The sequence below is a fragment of the Chinchilla lanigera genome, unplaced genomic scaffold (genome assembly GCF_000276665.1).
Source record: "Chinchilla lanigera isolate Chin_1 unplaced genomic scaffold, ChiLan1.0 scaffold00069, whole genome shotgun sequence".
Classification (NCBI taxonomy): Eukaryota; Metazoa; Chordata; class Mammalia; order Rodentia; family Chinchillidae; genus Chinchilla; species Chinchilla lanigera.
Genome location: NW_004955470.1, coordinates 11982395 through 11999220, shown reverse-complemented (window position 1 = coordinate 11999220; position 16826 = coordinate 11982395). Strand labels below are relative to the sequence as shown.

The 16826-nt window shown below is 55.2% G+C and overlaps 1 protein-coding gene across 3 annotated transcripts in view; it reads right to left on the bottom strand.

Moving 5' to 3' along the window:
• Positions 1-11277: 11277 nt before the first annotated feature.
• Positions 11278-16826, bottom strand: part of LOC102006651 (sulfotransferase 1C2) — a 12720-nt gene continuing 7171 nt past the window's right edge. For all 3 annotated transcript variants that reach the window (XM_005400799.2, XM_005400797.2, XM_005400798.2), the window contains exons 3-8: positions 16635-16760; positions 14192-14289; positions 13380-13506; positions 12835-12929; positions 12543-12723; positions 11278-11604 (exon numbers count right to left, since the gene is read on the bottom strand). In XM_005400799.2, the coding sequence (XP_005400856.1) occupies positions 11492-11604; positions 12543-12723; positions 12835-12929; positions 13380-13506; positions 14192-14289; positions 16635-16760 (740 nt within the window). In that variant the 3' untranslated portion in view covers positions 11278-11491. The remainder of the gene's footprint in view (positions 11605-12542; positions 12724-12834; positions 12930-13379; positions 13507-14191; positions 14290-16634; positions 16761-16826) is intronic.

Here is a 16826-nt window from a genome sequence, read left to right as displayed (position 1 = left end):
ATCAAGAAATCTTGACAAGGTTTTTTACTTTTGCAAGAGGGTGTAAGCTGGGGGTAGCAGGCAGCAGGACAAAAGAGAGTCACCTCCCTCATCCCTAATGCAGGAGAAATAGCTGACTTCTTTCCCACTGGCTGGTTTGGAGGTTCCCAGCTGATCCTGACTGGCTAACTCAGATGGTGCGAGAAGAATCTGAGGCACTGCTGAGGGGAAGGGAGTGCAGAGCAGAGGGATGTGGAGAACAGAAAATCCTTGTCCTGTGACGAGCTATCTTTGGTTTGTAGCTGTGTTCCCAGGATTGGAACTGAGTGGACACTTTATGTAACTTAGTGTGTTCAGGAAGGGCTGTCTAGGAAGGGCTAGAGTCCAAGATGGAGTCACTCATATTTGATAGAAAAGACAGAAATTACTATTTCTGACAACCCATGCTTTTTTTTTTTTTTTTGAGACAGGGTCTCACTATGCAGTTCAGGCTGGCCTTGAACTCACTTTGTAGCCCAGGCTGGCCTTGAACTCTCACTGATCCTCCTGCCTCAGTCTCCCTAGGGCTGGGATTACTGGTGTGAGCCACTATGCCTGGCACAACCTATTCTTTGGACAGGCAAAAAGGGAATTTCTCTTGGCCTAGTCTTTCTTAATTTTATCACATTATTCTCCGAGTTTGGCAGAAGAATTGCTGTAGTAGGTTCAAACTTTCTATGTGCGTGACATGTCTAGTCAATGCTTGAGGCCTTCCCAGGGGGCTAGAAATGGCCAGTAAATGAGAATTCTCTGTGCGCCCAGCCCGAGTCCTTTCCCCACCAGATCCTACACTTCCCACCGCCCAGGCAGGCCAACTCCTGGAGCTGGGCTTGAGATCCATTTCCTCAGAGGCAACACGGGCCAGAGGGAGAGGACCTGGATACCAGATTTGGGTTCTGTTGGGATGAATGAAGAGGCAATCGATGCTGGGTGTGGAACCAACAGCGTCCTCCTCAGTGGGAAGGAAGGGACCGGGGGGGGGGGCTTGGGGCTGTCAGGGGGTGAATGTGTGAGAATGAGGGGAGACTTCTGGCTTCAGCCTTATTTGATAAAATGAGAAACCAGACAAAGTAGATTTAGTGGTAGAACTTAATAGGTTCAGTTTTAGATGAGGAACCAAATGTGAGATGTCGGTGGGATATCCAAATAGTAGTTTGATGTTCCCAAGAGTAAGATTTATCCAGGTGTGGTGGCACATACCTACAATCCCAGCACTCTGGGAGGCTGAGGCAGGAGGAACACAAGTTTGAGCCCAGCCTGGGCAATTTGGTGACATACAGAGACCCTATGGCAAAATTTTAAAGAAAAGTCTGGTGATGTGTTCAGTATGAAGATCCTGGGTTTCATCCTTAATATAAAAAAAAGGTGTAGCCTGAAGATGCATATCTGTTATGGTTTGTGTCAGGATGTCCCCTCGAAGCCTTATGCAGTCATGGGGGCGGGCTTCTAGAGTTTATAATTGATCCATGGTCCAATGCTGGGATTATTGGTGTGAGTGCTGTACCAGCCCCAGGGCGGGTAGTTTGCATACAGTGTAAGGGAGGAAAAGAGGCTGCCTGTTGCTGCTCCTCCCCGTTTTTTGCTCCTGTTGCTTTTGCTTTTTTCTGCTGCCATCAACGGCTGCCCTCTGCCGCGTGCCACTCTGCCTTGAAGCCAGCCGAGTATGGACTGAAACCTCCACAAACTGAGCTAAATCAACCTTTCCTTCCTAAATTTTGGACGTCAGGTATTTTGTCTCAGCAGTGAGAGAAAAGTAACTAAGACAGTATCTTAAAGTTAGGAGCACAGAAATCGGATTGAAGACAGTGAGCGGATAACCAGGAAGTGAACAGAATGGAAAAACAAGCAACCCCGAAGGCGAGAATTTTAAAACACCTGAGGGAGAAGAAGGGCGCAGATGAGAAAGTGAGTCTGGAAGTTCTGACGGCGGAGAAGCTGAGGGGCAGAGCATTTCTGGGAAGCAGTGATGGTGATGCTGTCAGGGACTGCAGAGGGGCTGAGAGACGTGGACTCCAGGTATCTCCAAGGTCCCTAGTGGCTGGCAGTCACACTTGGGATGGGCCGCTTGGGACAGGGCTCCACTGCCCTGGAGGGAAAGGGGGAAAGGAGAGAGAGGAGCGCGTGTCACCTGCGGGTCAGCAGCCCCGGCCAGGCTCCGTAACCAGGAGAGACGTAGTGCTCAAATGCCAGGCGCCAGCTCCGCCTCCAGGCTCTGTGCATCTCATTGCTGCTCCTTTCCAAGTCCCATCAGCCTCAAAGTAACCAGAACGTTCGTCTTGCTCTCCACAGGCCAGAAATGAGGGATTTCCGTGAGACATAGAGGATGGGATTCGATCTTTGGCAGAACCAAAGATCCTAAAAAGAAGGGACTGTTGAAAAATCGAGTTTTCTTAAAAGAACCTTGAGAAAGCCCTCAAGACTAGAGTTTTTAGGAGCTTGGGAGGAGGCGGTGTGCAGGAGTCGTCAGAATGGTGGGGTCGCTAATTCAAAGACAGCCGGAGCTGGGTCAGGCCCAGGAGAGGCCAGGTGGGAGCTGATCCAGGCAGCCGTGGGACGGCCTCGAGTCCTGTAACCTGCATGTTTTGATCAAGTTTTGTTGCCAACCCCTGGCAGGTTGGCCATCTGGTCAAATCTAGGCCAGAGAATCAGGAATGATTTTCACATTTATAAAAGGTTTTTTTAAAAAAACCCAAACAAGCAATACATGATGGAAACTCAGTTACATAAACTGCAAGTTGAACACACTTTTAGTGACCAGTGATCGTCCTTTGGGGAATGGGACATCAGTACGGGCTCCAGAGCAGGGACAGTTAGGGGCCCTGAGGAGTGGAGACATTGCTTCTAGTGCACCACGGTGGGGCTCTGCGTTTAGCCGCTCGCTGGCTGTGAAGGACGCAGTGACTTCAGTAATGGGCTGCAGTGGATAACTGAGTCCTTGCTGCTTGCTGGTAGCATGAAGAAGAGCATGCAAACACCTACCGAGCAGTTATCTTAGGAAACCTGTGCACTGGGAAAACTCTCCCCCTTCCAGAAGTGACTGGGTGACTTTGGGCCCATGAAACGTTATGGGTACTCTGAGAAGCAAGAGCCTGACTAATAAGGGCTCTTTGAAATTAAAACAGAGTGAGGCCCTCTGTCCCTGGCCCCGCGCTCTCCTGCCCTTTGTTGGCCTCCATGGACAAAGCCTCAACCCCTTCCCATCCTTGATGTTCCCCCTGGGGTAGGGGACAGAGTGGAAAAACTTTACCTAAGTTTATAAGTAGGCTACATGTGTTGAAAAAAACTGGCTAATGTGAAATGGGGTGCAGCTAGATCTCCCAGAACTGGTGCAGATAATGTGGGGCATGTTGTGGAGAAGAGCCGGGCCACTTCTGACTCAGTGTGTGCTAAGGACGCCCCTGTTCCAGGAGGGGCTGTGGTTTAGGGAGCAGCCAGGCAAAGACATGACCAAATGACTGTCATTGGAAAGGAAAAGGTTTTCTATGAAGTATGGTATAAGAAGTTATAGTATAGAAGTATAAGAAGTTATAGAAGTTATAGTACAAGAAGTTAAAGTGTTAGTGAGTTGACATACAATTTTAAATGCGCCATGATCTGTTCTAGTGCAAAGCTTGAAGAAGTAGCTCATTTGAGCTTCTCACGGCCCTGTGGGGCAGGCAGCCCAGGGAGGACACTGAGGATCGGAAGGAGTTGAGGCTTTGACTGTGGAGGCCAGCAAAGCACAGGAGAGAGCACCTGGGCCAGGGGCAGAGGGCCTCACTCCTCATGGCACAGCTGGCACACAGACATGGGATTCACCCCCGCTGCACAGGAGAGGCTGTGTCACCACCAAGGGGTGTGGCCCAGGGAGCCCACATCTTGTGTGAGGGGGATAGCCCCCTGTCACTGCTCCAGAGGGGAGGTCATTGTTAGGACCCAGGGTGTGAGCAGAATTGCTCCTTATCCAGAGCAGACATGGCCTCTCCAAAGATGTTTCCTACGTAAATATCCTCGAGAAGATAATCGGGAGCAAAGATGCACAGAGATGAGAGCGACTCCTGCAGAATTGTCTCCATGGAGAGGCCAAGTGACTTATCCCAGGCCTCAGAACTGAGCAGTAGCAGAGCCAGGAGCTGGACGGTCTCTGGAGACCACACTCTGAACCTGGGCGGGCCAGCCATGGCCTCCTGGCCCAGTCTAGTGAACCAGAAATGGTTCTCACACTTATAAAGGGCTGTAAAAAATCCCAACATGTTATAGAGATTGTATAAGTCCCACAAAGATGAAAGTAGCTACATAAAAGTTTACCAACCTATACCAAAAGTTTAATCACCTACCTGTAGAATGTGGAGGGGGTGCGTGGGCTCTAAGGTCGTGGCAGTAGGACGAACGTGAGCTGAACAGCATTTGAAGGCAGGTGGAAAGTGCAGAGCAAGCAGCTTCTATAGCGAAGAAAAGTTTCCCTGAAGGGAGAACTTCTTGACTTTGTAGACCAGAGCCCTGCGGCGGCAGCTGCCACCCACTCTGTCGTGGACACGTGGCATCCTCAGCTCAGCATGGGTGGTGGTGACCCTTGCTGCTCCACGCTGAACTGGTGCGGGGACTGGGGACAGAGTCCTGCAAGAGCAGGTGGCCGAAGTGTGGCCAGTTAGCCACTGACACCCGCTCAGACAACAGACGCAGGAGTTCCCCGGCTGCCTTTCCCTTGCCCCAGCTGAGCGCTCTGGCACTGGCTCTGGAATGGACACTGAGCCCCACCGCTACCCAGGAGCCTCTGGCAATGGAGCTTCGTCCGCTCTCGCTGCTCACTTCGCTGTCCGTGCAGTGACCAGAGTGGTGCTTTTAAACTCAAGTGGATGATGGCCTTCCCCTCAGCACAGCTGAGACCAAATCCTAGCTCAGGTTCAGCCTCATTTCCTACCCTTTCCACCCTGTTCCCCCTGGTTTCTTCTGCTCATCTCTGCGAGAGGCTTTGTCTGACCTTGTTATCCTAGAACCTGCACCTCTGTTGCCCTGGGCCTTGCTCTGTTTTCTCCACGACACACTGTCCTTAAACATCGAGTTATTGGCTTATTCAGTGTCTCTCCCCAGCCCTCCCTGGAGTGGAGGCTTCTGCGGGGAGGGGTTCAGCCTCCTGTGGCCCTCTGCTCTCTCTCCGCTCTCTCTCCCGGAGGAGCGTCTGTGGCATAATGGGGTTGTTGAATACCTATTGCTGAATGAACACGTTAATTACGAGCCTCTCATGAAAACATAAGCCTTATCTCCTGTGAGTGAGTAAAATCTTAGCAGTTAGGTAGATAAGGTGACCCCACTGGTGAGAGAAGTTGGCAGGAACCGCCTGGCTTTTCTGGTTTATCACAAAGTGGATTCAGAGGAAGAGATGTGCAGATGTGCATGGCCTTTTTTTGTTTTTGTTTTTGTTTTTTTTTCAGGTACTGGAAATCGAACTCATGATCTCGCGCTTTCCAGGCAGGCTGTGCCTCTGAGCTAAATCCCCAGCCCTGTGCATGGTCTTGTATATGGAAAACCCCAGGATTCTGCCAAACTATGAGAACGAGCAAGGGAGTCAGCAGAGCTGCAGAGGGCGCTGTGCAAGGCTGCCCCGTCTGCCTCCCTTTCTGTCAACAGCAGACTGGGCTCTCCCAGAACCTTTGGTGAGACAGTGGCAAACTGAGGAAAGGGACCAGGGAGGAAGCTTTGGCGGGGAGACCCGGGGTTGCCCCAACTCACCAGGGAGAGGGTGGCTCATATGTCAGTGCTTGCGGCCCCCTGGTGGGACACGGGTACCCGAGATGCTGGCTTTGGAGCTGCTGTTTTCTGAGCTCCTTGTCCGGCTGTGGTGAGGAAGGGCAGCATCTTGCTCCTGCAGCAGGATGGCCATCGCTGTGGGCAGGGACAGGCCATCGGCACCCAGCTGGCTGAGTTGCACCTTGGAAGAGGTGTACAGCGACTCTCTCCCTCCTCTTGGCCTCTCCCTGCCCCAGCTGAGAACATGGACAACCTGGGTGCTGTTAGAGCCCTCAGCCTGACCTTTGTGGGCCTCAGGGCAAGGCCTGGAGGAAGAGAGAGGAGTGAGCAGTTACCTCTTGCTCAGAGTGGGGCCCAAGGAGTGGGAGTCCAGGGAGCAGGGAGTGAGGAGAACCTGAGACTGGAGTGACACAGGACGATGGGGTCCCTGCCCGTGAGCCTGTGGTCCCTTCCCAGCAGTCACTGACGCAAGGTAAAGACCGGAAGCTGCCTCTGCCAGAGAAGCTGTGGCTCCAGGACTGTGCGCTGCCTGAGCAGACACTACACACCCCACACGCCTGTGCCTCCACATCTGGGTACCTGGACGTGGACCTGGCCATGTGATTCTCTGGTGGGAGATGATGCTGAGGAAACAAGCTCCATCACCACTCGTCCAGCCCAGGTGGCTGTCACGGGTGCTGGCCAGGCCAAGGAAACCATCCCCTTATGGCAAGGTCCTCTTGGAACCGAGAAGGGCTTGGCCTATGGGGGATTTCCAGGGGGGAGCACTGGAGAGCCCAGTGTCCCAGGAATTCGGTGAGGACAGGCCAGTCTACACCAGCATCTTAAGACAGGATGAAGCTGATTTCACGGCCAGAAGGAGAAACAAACTGACAGAGCGTCCTGAGGCTGGCTCAGCCTTTTGCCCTCCGCAGTGTCAGGATGTTTATGACATGGGTGAGGCTGGGCCTGATGGGGAGACCGACCTGGGGGCTGGGAAAGTGGGGACAGCTTTCTCAAGGCCTAACAAGAAAGCGGGACAAGTAAACAAGAGCAAACAAACGAATGAACCAGGCACAGAGCCAGGAGACCGGTGAAGAGTTAGAGTGAGCTGGATGTTCATGACCTGCCCGTGGTGCTGTCCATAGCCCCGAAGGCCAGTGACAAAGCTAGGTAACACTTGGAGAAGGACGGTGAGCTCAGGTGGGGGCCCTTGGTGTCACTGCCATGAAGCTAACCCACTGCTATGTCGCCCCGACTTCGTGCACACCGCTCTGCGCGGGGCCAAGGCCACCACCAGCACTGCTTTGCTTGGGAGTCCCTGCAGGTGTCACTGGCCTCACGCTGACTGGTGAGGGTGATCCGAAGTCACAGGACACAGGGGAGTGGCTGTGCACACACCTATGCAGGGGGACGGGCTGCCAGCGCCACGGAGACCTCCGCCCCTTGGGTTGGTGAGGTCTGAGGGCTCCTGCATCTGATGGCCTCTCCTTCCTGTGGCATGCTCTGTGCTGATGGAGAGGCAGCCGCAGGGACGGTGACCCTGATGGGGCACTTTTGAGGAAGCAGGGACCTTGACAGCCAGTGTTGGCTCTGGGCCTCTTCGCCTGGCCAGCGGGTGCAGTGAGATGTTGGCGGCACCCAGGTGGCCAAGTGGGGCTCTCTGTGACAGCACGGTTGCTCCTGTGGGAGCAGCAGGTCCCAGAATGCATGGCCACCTGTGGCAGGGGCCTGACCCAGACCTCACCTCAGTGCAGCTGCCTGCCAGTCAGGGAGGGAGATGGCTCGATGCTGGGCACAGAGCCCACGTCTCCTGAGTGGTGCTGGTACTCAGCCTGGTCACCTGTGAAACCATCTCCCACTTCAGGCCTGCAAGCTCCCCAGGACAGGAGGGGAGCCCCAACCTGACAATGCTGCTGTGTGGATAGGTCCAGCAGGGTGGAGTCTCTGGACCACTGCTGCTGCTGCTGCTAATATTATGCGGCTTGGGACCGGAGGACAACAGGCAGCTCGGGCAGTACATCTGGGACTGGCTGCTGGTTGTCTGTTCTGACCCTGCCGTGTGCCAGGTCTCACCGCCTCTGCCAACCAGAGAGTGATACTGTGGCCACTGCCAAGGCCTGGAGAAGCTGAGAGCCATGTGCTGGTACCTGTGCTGGACTGAGAGTGACCAGGAGCCCATCTCACAGGACACGTGGCCCAGGAATTGTGCAAATACATGGTGACACATTCATCTGCCACGGAACCTGGGGCAGCAGGGTGAGTGCCAAGGGAGAGCCCACGAGAGGGCTAATCACAGCAGCAGGCGTGGTCCACAGGAGAGCCTGCTGTGGCTGCCGGGCTGAAGTCCCTGGAAGAGGTGGACGAAACTAGTCACCCACGCGGCTGGCATGGCTGAGTGTCTGGGGCTCCAGCCCAGAGGTGTCTCACCCCAGCTGCTCATCCTGACCTGTGCTGCTGTCTGGACACGTGGACAGGGAATGGCACCGTCCCCACAGCACAGCAGTGACCCCTGAGCAGAGGATATTTCTGCGGGACCCAGGGTCTCCCCGGCTGCTCCTCCAATGGGGCAGCTGCTTTCTGCTGTATGTGGGGAGCTTCAGCCCCTAAGCTTGGACTCCCTTGATCCTGCTGGACTCTGGGCCCGGTCACGGCTTGTGCCCTGTGGGCAGCTGTTGGCCCCTGGATCTGGTGTGCCATTTCACCACTAGTTCCAGGATCACCCACGGACCTGGCCTGTCTGCAGCACGTGTCGTGGGCTCCAGAACACTGGCCCCCAACCACTGCCATGCTGTCTGACAGAAATGCTGTCACATGACTGTCATGCTGGACGTGCAGATTTACCTGGACAAACTCCTACCAAACATCTGCTTTTGCATCTGTGGTTTTAGGGTTCTGCTGGTCTGTGGTCTCTGCTGGCAAAGGCTGCCCTGCACACTGATGTGTTCTTGCAGTGGGCTCATCTCTATGCTCCTGCCCCAGATGTTGCAGTTTCTGTGGGACACCGTGGGCATCTCCTCTCAGAACAAGACTGGAAGGCTCTCAGTGATGTAAGTGAGGGGCTCCACAGGGTCAGGCACCTTGAGCACCAGGGACAGAACCAACTTCAGTACCACCCAGTGACCCACACAACAAGTACCTGAGGAACTCCGGCCGTGGCACTGCCTTCACCAACAGCGCCACACAACTGGCTGCATGGAGTTATGCAAAACCTCAGGGGCAAAGACTGAACGCCGGAACAATGGGAGACCTTGAGAAATGTGGGGTGGATTGTGAATGAGTCCTAGATGTGGGCGCCTGGTGCTTAGGCAGCTTTGTGTCAGGGACAGGCTGTGCCCATTTCTCTAGACCTCTAGGCTGATGCCAAGTGGTCCTTGTGGCAGCACCCACTGCAGGGAGATGGTGACTGGTTTGCCACAGACCAGACGCAGTTGCCTGGCATCTACTGGCCTGAACCAAGCGGAATCCAGTGGTTGCGTGAACAAACCTGTGGCCCTGATGTCTTTGTCTCTTTCTTGTCAGCGGAACGTGTTACCTGACACCCACAGTTAAAAGGGGAGAGGGTTATTTCGGCTCAGTTTTAGTCCATGCTGGCTCCAAGGCACAGTGGTGTGGCACAAGGGCCTGGGGGAGGAGAGCTGCTCACGTTGTTCTGGGCAGAAGGGCAGGGTGGGGGAAGAGATGCCCTCACGGGTCAGGCCCCCAGTGGCCGCTCTTCCTGGCAGACACCACCTCCTCACAGCACGTTGGCTCTGGATTCTTCAGTGGACTCCACCAGTGAGTATATAAGACTCCATGATCCAATCACCCTCTGCACATGAGAATTTGGGGGCATTTTAGATCTGAACCGTGGCACCTGCTTACCCCCAGGATAGCTGACTGGCATGTGTTGAGGTTTACATGGCACAAGAGAGGGTCCTCACCACTCCTGCATCTAGTTCAGCTAACTTACCCTGCCCCATTCAGAAAGGCGGATCTGCTCTGCCCCCAACTGGTATGACTACTCAACCCTGATGTTTGTCCTGTTAGCTGGGCTTGCAGTATATCTTTGTCCCATGCACAATATCTTTGTCCTATTGGATATTACAGCACATTTTGAAGCTCCGACTATGTTCACCCAGCAGGCACTTAGTGACAAATGACCTTGTGCTATTCTCTCATAACTGCATTTCAGTGATGTTATAACCGTGCTGCTGTCAAAATGGAATTTTGCATCTGTATCCAACACGACGGTCTAATACAGCCACTCTTGTGTCTTACATGAAAACCCCATTAATCACTCAGCCCCATCCAATCCTACCCCTTGTGTAGGGGAGAAGTGAGGTCACTGATTTGGTTTCTGGGGCCCCTAGTGGGAAACATTCACTGTTATGGTCACTTGAGTAACACGCCTGTCTTTTGATTGCTGTGCCTGTACTGTGGCTGTGGACCCTGTTTATAAGCTGTAGCGAGGGCCTCACAGCACCCCAGCTCCACAGTGCTGAAGCCCTTCTCTGGCTCAGGGTGCATCACGGAAGCAGGGCTGGGTGGGAGGATGTATGACGATAACAGCCAGTTACAAGGGGTGGAGCACTGTATGTGCTCAGCTTGACATGAGTTGTGACCTGTGATTGCTCCAGGGTGACCCTCCTTCATTTTCGCTGCAGTGTCCCAGCCAATGTAAGAGGCAAATCACGAAAGAGGCATGTGGAGCTCAGGCGTGTGCTTGACCCTTTCATATTAGCTTGACATAAACCAGGTATGCCCTGTCAGGAGGAAGTCACTGTCTGAATCCACGAGTAGACACCTCTTTCTGACCCATCTTGTGGATCCAGCTGGTCTTTCTGCTGCCCAGAACCACACTTCCTCCAGCCAGCCCCCACACGTTTTACTCTGCACAGTCCTGCATGTGTCTTCCTCATTCTTCTCTCACAGCATCTTGCGGGGACCACATGCACTAGGGCTGGGTTGCTCCTGAGCAAATCCTAAACCTCCAAGTTGGTGTGTTTTGTTCCCAGTTGGTGAGGGAAAGGGAAGATACTGAGTTTACATCAAATGGCAGAGGTTCTCTGCTTGACCAGACTTTAGTTAGGATCCTCAACCTTCTCCTGAGCCCATCTGTGTGCTTTCTTATAAAATCAGCTATTGCAAGAATCCCACTAAGAACCTGCCCACTGGTATCTGGTCAGGCTCCATATCCTCCACCATCTCCAGGTGGCGCTCGGCCACCCCAGCCTGTCCTCAGGGAGTCTCCTGCTTGTTAGATTGGTTTGTGGAGTCCTCTTTCCTGTTCTTTTTCCTCTCAGTAATTTCCCACCCCCTGGCTCCACCCCACTCCTTACTCCAGCCCTTACCCATGCTTGTACCCCAGCTCCTCCTTCCCACACAAGACCCTGTTGCCATGGTCCCCACACCTACTGAGATGTTCTCAGCTTTATCGAGTATGACTGAATAACATCCTTTAACAAAACCAGCCAGGGTTTGTACTCAAGGTGCTGCTATATTGCAGACCAGGAATCTAAGGGTAAACCTGTCAGAAGAATGGGGATTTTTAAAAATCCATCTAGTGCCAAGTCATATTTGACTGAGTTTATTAGGTGGTCTTGTTTCTTACTGTGGAAAGAATTGTAGAGAAACCGGCGTTTGACACGGTCCTTCAGAAGGAAGCTGTGATGCACTGGTAGCAATCTCGGAGCAGTGGCACCGGGCTCACGTGTGTGTGCCACACACTCTCAGAGCTTCTTCCAGCTGAGGCTGAGGCCTGAGCTGGGGCTCCTTCTCGGCCTGTTCAGAGCTCTGGGCGGAAGCGGATGGAGATGCCTTCCATCTTTTCCCTGTAGATTTTCTCAAACCTCTCATTCTGGGCCACTGTGAAGTGGTTTTTCCAGTCCCCCACAGTTCCTAGAGGATGGAAACACAGGCAGGACTGTCACCCTCTGACTGACAGCAGGTGGCCTGACTTGTGCTGTGAGTGCCGTCCAGGGCCTCGCCTACCCACAGCCAGTCACCAGGTCCCCTTTAGGGGGATGGCCACAAACCCACCTTGCTGGAACCCCAGGCCTCGTGCCGGAGGGAGGTATGTGCTGGCACACAGGTGCATGACACAGCCATGCCTGTGTTTCAGGGAGCAAGCGTGCACCATGGGCTGGACGTCTTCTCGTCTGAGGGAGCCCAGGCACAGACTACAGGCGCCCAGAGGAGGTGGAAGGGTGGGAAGGGGCGTAAGAAGAGTGAGATGTGCCGTCTATGCGCACTCAAACCGGACGAGGAAAGAAATTACTGTGCACTGCAAACACCGGCTAACACAAATTTTAGGGAAATAAGCGAAAGAAAGGTGGGGCTGTGGGGGCCGGAAGATGGGGTGCAAGCCAGGCCGCCAGCAGGAGCGCTCTGATTTGCTGTAGGAGCGCTGGCACGGCCGGAGATTAGAACGTGGGAGGAGCAAGCTAAGCCTGCAGGGAGTCAGAGGGGGCTGGGAGGGGTCCCTCGGCCAGCCATGCACGCATCCCGGCCTGCAGTGCAAGTAAGAAAGGTTGTGCATCTACCCGGCAGGGGGGAGGGACTTCTAGGCTGTTGGTGGCTGCTGCTTCTTAAATAAAAATGACAAAGTCAAGGAGCGGGGCCAATTGGAATTCTTTTCAGAATTGGAACTCAGCTCTATTAGGAGCAGAAACTGCAGTTGGAAATTGTGATGTGTGGCAGGCATGTGCAGCATCAAGGCCCAGTCAGGAGCAGACACTTGAGGCAGCAGCGCTCTGGCGCAGGCACCTGGCACGCACAAGACCCCACCCCTGCAGCCAGCGTCCCCAGACCCGCTGATTGACAGAGGCCCCACAAACCTTTTCTCATGAAGGAGGAAATGGACTGGTCCATGATAGATTTGGGGACCGTGGAACGATTTGTCATAGGATTCTCTTTCATTTTCTCGAAGGACGTCTCCCGGACAATTTTATCCAGCACTGCTTCTTCCAAGTTCTTTCCCATGAACTGCATCACCTTGCAGATTTCCTGCTTCGGGTCCTAGGGTGAGGGTGGTGTGGGATTGGAATGGAAGAGTTTCAGAAAGGTGCCATTCAGCCCCTCCTGTCCCCCAGAAGTAGGCCCCGAAACAGATCTGAAGCCTGTGCTCACCCTCTTTATGTCCTCGTAGAAGAGGAAGAGCACCTGGTGTCTGTCCCTTACATCCCACCATCCTCTCACGTGGTCAAACCAGGAGCCCCAGGCCACTGCAAGACACAGAGAAGAGGCCACATTGGACGGCACAAAACCTCAGAGTCAGGAGGGTGTGGGTGAGAAGGATGACTGCAGTGTCAGGTATGCTCTGGGGTCCTGATCTGCTGCTTTTTAGGGTCTTGTCCATTGGGACAGCCTTGGTTCCCTTCCTTGCTCACCACCAAAGTGGCTTTATGTTGGTTTTGTGCCAACCCAGGAACCCTGCTGAGGGGGTAAGAGAGCTCTGTACCCAGTGGCCCAGGGTGGAGTCTTTTGGGTTGGCTGGGAAGTGTTTGTGGAAGGCTTTGGGTCACTGTGGAAGCTACCAGCTGCCTCCCTGGTTCCAGCCAGTGGTGGCCCTGACTGCGGGGGCCCTTGACATCTAGGGGATGAGATGTCACATGTGGCTTTCTGGACTCAGCCTCCTGCGGTGGGAACGCAGGTTGTGGAGTGCTTTCTTGTACCTTTTCCATTGATGAAGGCTTCAAAGTATTCTTCCCAGGTGCCGGGGTCAGGGAGTACTTTGTTCATCCTCTGGAAATGGTAATAGGAAACCATGCAGTCCTTGGCATTCCGAGCTACGTAAAGGAACTTGGGGTGAGAAGAAAGTGACTGAGAAATGTGACAGGTGGAATCCCACAGGGCTCCGAGGCTGTCCTGGGCCGGCAGGGACACGTGGCCTTGTGACCTCCTCCTGCTGGCTGCCTGCCCTTCTGCCAGCTCTGTGGTTTCCATCCCAGTTCTATTACTTCATGATCAGGCAGCCTGGCTCCTGATCGCCCTCTGTGCAGAAGCAAACCTTCCCGTAGGCGTGGCGACCTGTCGTCCATTAGGAACAGCTGTCTGGGTGTGAGTGAGCCCTCCAACACCGGCTCTGGGTTTCCTAGAGAAGCTGGAGGCTTTATGGCTAGGAGTTTGGGCCACGCTTGCTGGGCTCCTTGGCTGACCATGCACAGGCCTGGCCCTGGCCTCTGAGCAGCCCATGCCTCTGTGTGAGCGGCAGGGCTGAACATTGGCAGTGGGAGGGGTCAAGAGAGTCCCAGAGTAAAACCGGGGGCCCAGCGCCGGGGCCGCGCCCAGTGCTGGCTCCTCTCGCTCCTGCCTCTCCTGTCCACTCCATGAGCCTCCACCACCTGCAGCCGCCACCTGCCTTCCGCTTCCCTGGCTGCTCCAAGGAGTGGTCACTCTCCGAGGAGTGGTCAGCCCATGTCCTCTCCCCTGAGTGCACCCGTCTGCTCCAGGCCCACACCCTCCTGCCTGCAAGTTGCTCTCCTACCTTGCAGTGCTTTTCCCAGAAAGAAGGCGGCAGCAGCGCTGTGGACAGGTGCGTCCTCAGTGTCCGTGGGGAGGGCATGGCGTTGGCTTTGTCCACACCTATGAGACAATTCCAATTGGCATCTGCCATGCTCTGTGGGCCTGGGTTTCAGGCTGGGTCCAGAGAGTCCCACCACCTGCCTGTCTGCTCGCCTGACTTGGGGTCTCACCGTGGATGGTGGATGGCATTCTCACTTTGGTGGAATCATGAGGGACGGAGCCCCAGGTTAACTTACTGTCAGCTTCAGGGTGCAGGGTGGACCACAGATGGCCCAGCAGCAGCTGGGCAGGGGCAGCGCCAACCTAGAGCCCAGACTCTCTGCACCCTGGCTGCCCAAGCGGAGCCATGCGCTGGGCCCTGTGTGATCCTCCTCCCACTCCCAGAAACTCAGAGTCACGATTTCGACTCTCCTTTAAAACCCTCAGTGGACACGTGCTCTTTGCAGTCATGGTGCTAAACGACACAAGGCCCCGGAGAAACAGCCCTGCACTGTGCCCTAGGAATCATTAGTGTCTGGGAGGTGGTGCTGCGAGCTGTGCTGGTGTGGACAGAGCTGGGACTGCACCCGGGGTCTGCAGGGAGGCATCGGTGCCCTTGGACTTGGACCCTGACTCATGGTAGAAGACCGTGAAGATCAGTAAGTCTGGCCATATGGAGGAGGGAGTTTCGAAAGCCTGGAAATAGGAACCACTGTTAACATAGCATTTAATTTTCAGTGTGCAGCAGGGAGCTCTTCTTGGAAGCAGCCTCCCCACCACCTCCCACCTTGCTGGTGTAGGGTGAGGTCTCAGCGGTGACCACCTCTCCTCCAATGTAACCCAGGGACCCCCGATCCCCACAGAGGGCCAGGCCCTCTTCTGCCCGTGCTGTGTGGTTGGCGGTCCTCTCAGCCCTGAGGAACAGGGCCTGTCTGCCACACCCAGGACAGAGCGGGAGAGGAGTCCCTGCAGCTACCGCCCCTGGAAGCGCACAGCCAGGCCTTTGAAAGCCGACCCAGGGACTCTGCTGCTGGAAGCAGCCATGGGCCCGGGTGTGCACGGCTCAGAACCGCCCAGGGGGTGTGCGCGGGGCAGGTGTCACCTTGAACGCCTCGACTTCGCTTCATGTGCTGGGAACCCCCAGGAGTAATTCTAATAGTAAGTCACTTGCTACACTGTGGATGGAATCCAGGGCTTCGTGCACACAGCACGGCCCTACCTCTCAGTTACAGCCAAGGCATCGGTGCCTTCACGCTGCTGTGTAGCCATCAGCACCTCCGGTCTCTGAACTTTGCCATCCGGTGCCCACCAGACCCGACTCCCAGTCCTCCTCCTCCTCCTCGTCAGGCAGCCACTGTTCATGGTCTCTCCCTGGGCGCTTGGCCATGCAAGGTCCTGCATGCGGACTCACGGTGTCCCTGTCATGCAGCACGGCATCTGCGGCAGCTCGGTGTCTGCAGCACCCAGGGGCTGCAGCCTGGCTTGGAGTCTGCCCGGGAGCTGCCGCCGCCGCCACTGTGCATGGACTCCGCTTCCCTTCCCTCTCCCAGGGGCTGGTGTGATTGCGGGGAGCATAGGTGCGCAGATGCCTGCTTGAGTGCCGGTGTCCATTCTCTTAGCTACAGAGGTGGGACTGCTGGACCATATGCATGAGCCAGAGCACTCTGATGCTAGGGAAGAAAGCTGCAAACCACTCTGAAAGGGCGTCAGCGCCCGTATGCCCCAGGAGGCTGCACACTGTCCCTCCTCTATCTCTGTCTGCAGCTCTGGCCACACTCCTGCTCAGACTCGGCCCCTTGTCCACACAAGTGCTGCCCTTGGGCCACCGGCATGGTGAGCGTGTGTCCTCCTTGTGCAGCCCTGGCCCCGGGCGTCCCGGTACTGTGTTCCTGAGTTTCCGGTGCGCAGGTCCTCGGTCTGTGCTTCCTCCCTTGGGTGCTGGCTCGGGCAGGGTCATCTTCCCACCCTCATTCTGCAAAGCACTTTCCAAAGCTGCTTTTCTGCTTCCAGTTTTCTTCTTAATTTAATTTTCTTTTTTAGTATAAAAATAAATCTTCCGGGTTGGGCTTTCCCCAAAAGGGGTTTTCTAGCCAGCAGAGCACGTTGTGCCGTGGAGTATGAGGCACCTCGCTCTGTGGGGTGTGGGGAAGGTGTTGCCAGGGCCCAGGCGGGGTCCCCCTCCTTGTGAGTCCCCGCTGACGAGTGAGCAGAGGGTGCTTCTGAGGACGAAGGGCAGAGTCTGACGTGGCACCCCTCACCCTCGGCAGGTAACTTAGCTAATATGAGAAGCGGGGAAAGGAGAAGGACACTCGTGGCCACAGAAGCAGAGGTGGCAAGGGAAGAGCAGAGAGGAGCGAGCTGGGGAAAGGGGGGCAGAGCCACCGGGGCCCAGAGAGGCGGACCGGGGAGGCGCAAGGAGCTCTCACCCGAGGGCTGCGGCGGCCGTGCCCACTCGATGAACGGGTGGCGGTGCTGAATGATGGCCCGCTGGCACTTCCCCTCGTCCCCGTCCTGCTCGATCATGTCCACGATTTCTTGAATCCATGTTGTCCCTGAGGGCCGGAGCAGGGCGAAGCAGAGACCTCAGATAGCCAGCCCCGAAGCATCAGAGTGAACAG